The sequence below is a fragment of the Lolium perenne genome, chromosome 4 (genome assembly GCF_019359855.2).
Source record: "Lolium perenne isolate Kyuss_39 chromosome 4, Kyuss_2.0, whole genome shotgun sequence".
In the NCBI taxonomy this organism is placed as follows: Eukaryota; Viridiplantae; Streptophyta; class Magnoliopsida; order Poales; family Poaceae; genus Lolium; species Lolium perenne.
Window position 1 is genome coordinate 234227368 of NC_067247.2, and position 6054 is coordinate 234233421.

The 6054-nt window shown below is 46.9% G+C and overlaps 1 protein-coding gene across 1 annotated transcript; it reads right to left on the bottom strand.

Annotated features, from left to right (window-relative positions):
- Positions 1-854: 854 nt before the first annotated feature.
- On the bottom strand, positions 855-3169 carry LOC127332574 (protein SHORT-ROOT 1). The gene has a single exon (XM_051358888.1). It carries the CDS (start codon positions 3024-3026, stop codon positions 1173-1175), a length of 1854 nt encoding a protein of 617 aa, XP_051214848.1. The 5' UTR covers positions 3027-3169; the 3' UTR covers positions 855-1172.
- Positions 3170-6054: the final 2885 nt, after the last annotated feature.

The window sequence follows — 6054 nt, forward strand, 5'->3', positions numbered from 1 at the left end:
AACAGAGTACCAGGTACGTACTAGCTACTCTTTGTAAGTATATATATCGATTTGCCATTTGTCATCTGCATGCGACTTCCTACATACTGGACCAACGAACACATATATATACACATTTTATTTAGTTCTTTGTATTCTTTTGACGACTAATTAACAATACCCAAAGGAAAACAAGGACGCGTCGAATCAACTGATGTTGATAGGATGCAAGCATGCACAATCTTGTTTTATCTTGTAACTTATTTTTTGGTCGCTTCTGTTTGTGTCGTGAGTATACAGAAAAAACACGAGAGTCAAACAAATAATGATGATGTTTGCCGCGGAGATAAATAGAGTAAATTCTACTTGTCTGAAACGGCCCACCATTAACCGAGGCTGTTTTTATTCTTTTGTCATAAGAGTCATTGTTTTTGCTAAAGAAACATTTTGTGCCCGTTGTTGTGTGCATCTTAGTTAATAGGCGTGTTGATGCCGGTCCGATCCGGTGGGTCGTTTCTTGTTGATTTGGGAGCAATTTGGTCAAACAGGTGGATTGTTTCAACAAGTTTTAATTAAGAGTTTATGTTAAGTTCAAAAGTTTGCTGCGTGACATTTTTTCTTACCTAGAGTAGTATACTGTCACAGACGTGATCTTTGTGGGTGTACAGATTGATATTTACTCTAAAGCTTCGATAATGTTCTACCCACTCCAGGTTGTATCACATACTAGACTAGACATATGTGGACGTGTGGTAAAATTAAGAACCGTGAAAAAAGCACTCAGGAGGAAGAAGAAGCGATGTTAATCAGTAAGAAATTAAGAATAAATAAGCACAGATTAAGCAATGGAGCGAGGAGCGAGACTAGGGAATAAGTACCAAGAAATTGTTGAGGGCCATAAAATCTAACAAATGAGAGATTAAAGAACCTACAGGGTGCATATGATCTCTCGTGCATGGCCATGGTCCATGGATGCACCGCAACAATGTCGATCGGTTCCTCCAAAGTTTGAGGAACCTAACAATTTGATCTACGTGCGTAGTGAACTACTGAAAAAAAAACCCTAGGTACGGGCGACTATCCAAGTGAAGAATCAACCAATAAATGCACACTACCTGCTTCCCATGCGCACGTGCGAGTCCAAACACAAATGCATTTGCATGCAATGTCCTCTTTCTTGGTGCCGATCCATCTCACGGCCTCCACGCGCTTGCCCACACGACGGCCTGATCCTTCCACGCAAGGAACACTCCGGCCGCCGCGGCGTCGTCTGCGCTTGCCTCCCGCAGTGACCAGCCTTCCCGGTACCGCCGCAGCAATGACCGCACGTCGTCGGCGACGTCCTCGCTGAATGACACCGGAGAGAACCCGGATGACCGCATGCGCCGTGCCCACGAGGCCCCGGTCTCCCGTCGCTCGGAAGATTCTGAGGCCGGGCAGGACACGAGGTCTACGATGGCACGGCCGACCGCCCTCTCCAACGCCAGCTTCTCGTTGCTCGTCTTCGGGAAGCTCTCTTCGAGCGAGTCCATGTACGCCGAGAAGAACCGGAGGCCCTCGCCGAACACCTTCATGAACCCCGCCTCCGTGTCAGCTTCCTCGCCCGACGCCGCCAGGTCGGCCTCCTCCTCCACGACCGCCACCACGCGCGGCTCCAACCGACGGAGTGACGCGACGAACGCGTCGCGCCGTCGAGCGCCGCCCGCGGCAACCCCACGGAGGGCGTTCATGCAGTTCACGGCGAGCGCGGTGGTGGCGCCGCCCTCCCGGAGGTTGAGCGCGTCCAGGTCCAGCTCGGCGAGATCTCCCGCGTGGTGAACGACGCGGAAGCTGAAGGGCACTCCCATCAGCCTCGCGAACTTCTCGAGGCGCTGCCCGATCTCGCGCATCACGCGCTGTGCGGCGCCGGACTGCCCCGACGTGGGCACCACGGTGGTGATGGAGAGGTGCGGCGTTTCGTCCGGAGATCGCGTGGCGAGCGCCTCCAGCAGAGTGGGCCACTGGGTGCAGAACGTGTTGCTCAGGTCCAGGATGTGCAGCCGCTGGGGCTTCGAGGACGAAGAGGAGCCGGCCGCCGACGCTGCCTCTAGGAAGGACTCCAGTATGGCCCCGTTCGCGGCGACATGCCCGAACGACGTCCAAGGGCTGAGCTCCTGGAACTTGAGCGCGGTGCGGCGCGTGGAATCGAAGGACGTGTTCCGGTCGGACGCCGCCGCGAGCGTCCTCAGGGTGCGGGGCCCGGAGGCGGTGAGCCTCGCGAAGAGTCCCTGCAGGAAGTAGGATGCGAGCTTCTGGTCGACGTCGCCGTACGGGGACGCCAGCTCGTTGAGCATCCACATGAGCTGCTGCACACGCTGACTGTCGCGCGCGGCCACCGAGCGCGCGCACTCCAGCAGCAGCTGGGCTGCCCACCTCTCCACGCCACCGCCCCCGGAAGACGAAGAGGCGGTCCCTGTCCCTCCGGCGGCACCCGACGACGCAGGGGAGCCGAAGTCGATGTTAATATCGACATGCGGGAAGGAGAAGTCCGCGGCCTCGAACAGCCCGTGGCCTCCGGTTGATGACGTCGACAGAGGCGGCGTTGGAGCAGTGGGCGGCTGCGTGGGCGGCAGCTGTGCCGGCTGGGGGTGCGACTGGTAGAACTGGCGGGAGGAGGAGGAGGAGGAGAAGTCTTCATCCATGTAGAAGCTGTGGTCGTTGGCGCATTCTTCTTGCAGCTGGTAGGGTGCGGCAGTCTCCGAATAGCAGCCGCCGGCGGTGTGGTGATCGTGGTAGTAGCTGTCGCTGTTGCCGCTGCTATTGTTGTTGCTGTTGTTGTTGTTGTAGTAGGGATGGGAGTGGGAGTGGGAGTGGGAGTGGGGATAATAGTAGGAGTGAGAGTTGTTGTGGTTGTGGGTGTGGTGGGAGGAGGAGGAGCGGGAGCCGGTGGAGGTCGTCGAGCGGGAGGAGTTGTAGGGCGACTGTTGTTGGTGCTGGTCCGGCGAGGAAGAAGCCTGTGCCTGAGCCTGTTCTTGGTGGAGGCTAACCAACCTGAACAGTGTATCCATCTAGACCTAAACCACTTGCGTCAGGAGCAAACATATGGTGTGGGGAAGCAACTCAGCAAATGCCAATAAGAGGATCGATCGAGAGTAGTTGCTGGTGCCACTCCACTGCTACTGCGCTATGCTGTGGGTTGGCTGGGGTTATAACATGCAATGCAAAAGGAAGCGACCAAGAATCTACTGCTCCAGCTAGCTAGTGCTAGCTAGCTATACTGGTAGTATACTCCTCTCTGCGTGATCGAGTCGACTTTCTCGTATATGAATGCATGGTGAGAGAGTGGAGATCGAGAAAGAAATCTTTTTGGTGGAATCGATGAGGGAATACTGGTGCCGTTGTTATTGCAAGTCATTCTAGCTTTTTACTGTATGGCCGAGAGCTTTTTGCATCTCCTCTTATCCTGGCTTTAGCTTCGGTCTGCAGCTTTGGCAAAGGGATAAAGTTCTGCTGACAGTAGGATTGTACATGACAGACAGTTTATATAATGCGCGTAACCAGGGCACCCGTAGCATTTCGAAATTAGACAGATCATGATCTGTTTCTCTGAGTCGCCCAACACAGTTACAGGATGAATCTCACGTAAGGTTTAAGATGCACCCGATGAGATTTAAGCCTACGGGGACTCCGGTAATTAGGCTTTGACTTGGGCGTGAATGCACCTCCAGGACCTTTTAGGGTTTGATGAGATGATCTTCAGTTATACTACCTCCATCTCAAAGCTTAAAGTTTATATATTTTTAGAAAGTCAAACCATGTCAAGTTTGATCGAGCTTTTATCAAAAATCATTAACAAGCAAAATACAAAATTAATATCATTGAATAGACAATGAAATATATTTTCGTATGGTATATACAAAATATTATATTTGTTTCTAAAAGTTTGGCCAAACTTTACTTGGTTTGACATTAAAAAATATATAAGCCTTAAGCTTTAGGATGGAGGTAGTATACTATAGGCGTTGGTGGTCGGAGTATATGTGGCATAAGTTAGGTCTTAAGATATCTTGCACCTTAAGTTGATCTTGTAAACTTCATATATATTTTTTGCCTCCCTCACAGAGTCATGGTAGAAGTTCTTGTGCGGTAGGACGAGTAAGGTAGGTCGAGCTTTGATATTAGGATTACGGTTATGGAAAACCCAGAATCACATGTTTTTCGATCGGTAAATTAATATGAAAAACACAGAGATGCCGGTTTCACCGCGCCCATGACGGAGACTCTGACGCCCTTATGTCGAGCTCCTCTTTCATCTAGCTCGCCGCATCATCCTGGTTCCTCCATCATCCACTTCTCCTAAAAGACATAAAAAATGCACAACTAAGCATATTTAGAAATGCAATTTAAACCAAGTACCATAATGTAGAAATCCATACTCTAACAAATGTAACATTCCATCTTTTTTAAGACCAAATGAGGGGTAGATTTAGAATTTGTGTATCTGCATTCATGCATCTGAAAACGAGGGGAAATTTTTTGGGCTTGTTTTAAAAACACAAAAAGGTCTAAGTTTCTCTTCCACTAATGACTAGGCTTAGGTCACCAGTTGAGTGATATAAATTTTTACATGGTCTTTGTTGATTCCTTTATTTTGCGGGAATAATTTTAATTCAAATTTGAACCTTAAAAGCATTTTCATACATAATTTGGACTGCAACTAAATATAGAAGATACAAATAATAAGATGTATGACAACAATAGATAAATAATTTCTTTCTTTATTACATAGATATTATTACAATGTCATTGCAAGTCTTAAAATAGGAAGAAAAATACAAGATTAAAAGAAGAAATGAAATACCCAAACTAAATTTGATCTTCTTCTTGCTCTTGTTACCTGCAAAATAAACAAAGACACACAAAGAAACATTGGGTTCTGTTAAAAAAATCCTTTACCATAGGTGAGGCAATTTAGTGTTTTATATTAACTTTGGGAGTTTAGAAAGAAGTCCTAAACACCACAATTTAGACATAGAGGATACCACCCAATCTAGGAATCAATGTTTAGGAGATTGATCATTTGGGTCATTTGATCATATATAATCTAAGATGCGACATTAGGGACAAGCAACCAGTAATGTATTTGATACAGTCAAATTAGGCATCAATAGGCAAGTTGTGGTACCCTCTAAGCCTAAGTTAAGATACATATAATAAAATAATCAAGAATCTTAATCATATTTAGCACTAATTAGCAATAGACTAATCAACAAATACAGTTGGCAGATCAAAAGAATTGATCTACATTAGATAATATCAACCATCCCGAGCATATCCACAAGGGGTATGCACCCAAGTGTGGTAGATTGAACCATGTGCACCCCACATGTAAGCATCATACTCACTGCATGCGGTTGCATGGGGTAGCTGTGTTGTCGACCAAGCAAAGAAGAGCTTAGCACATAAAAGGAAACAATGAAACACACCACCAGTTGTTAGAACCACGGTATAATTTCCCATCGACCACCAACACCCAATCAACATCAAATAAACACTAAACCTTCCCAAGAGAACCAAGAACAACCAAGCAACCCCCCATATCACCATTGTTACTTAGAAATTCTAGGAAATAAGTCAAGGAGCGGGCTTACCACGAGAACAAGGTTGATCCGGGTCATAAGGGACTCACGCATCACTACAAACAACATGCTATTTGGCAGTAACTTGAGTGCAAAGCGTTTTAGATGTGAGATAGATAAAACAGATTTATTCCAGAGAAGTTGCATCACTCTCAAGTATCTAGGGAAACTTGGGGGAAGATTTTAACATCACTTGATCATCTAGTCATTATGTACACATGTTCTCCACTAAACACAAGCACCAATATCACTAAGACATGCATAGTATGAATAGTTTTCTACATACACAATTGTGGCACCCTAAAAAATCCTATACTACACACGAAGGCACTGGAGACAAGTGCAAAGATAGGAACAACAAGATTATGATAGAAAGTCACCATTATGAATTAAAAGCCCACAAAGGTGATGACTGGGTTTCTACGATCAACAACAGTGTTGCGGTACTTATAGAAGA

What these genes read in the sequence shown, in the direction of transcription:
- LOC127332574 (XM_051358888.1), bottom strand. Translation starts at nt 3,026, where the DNA reads ATGGATACACTGTTCAGGTTGGTTAGCCTCCACCAAGAACAGGCTCAG.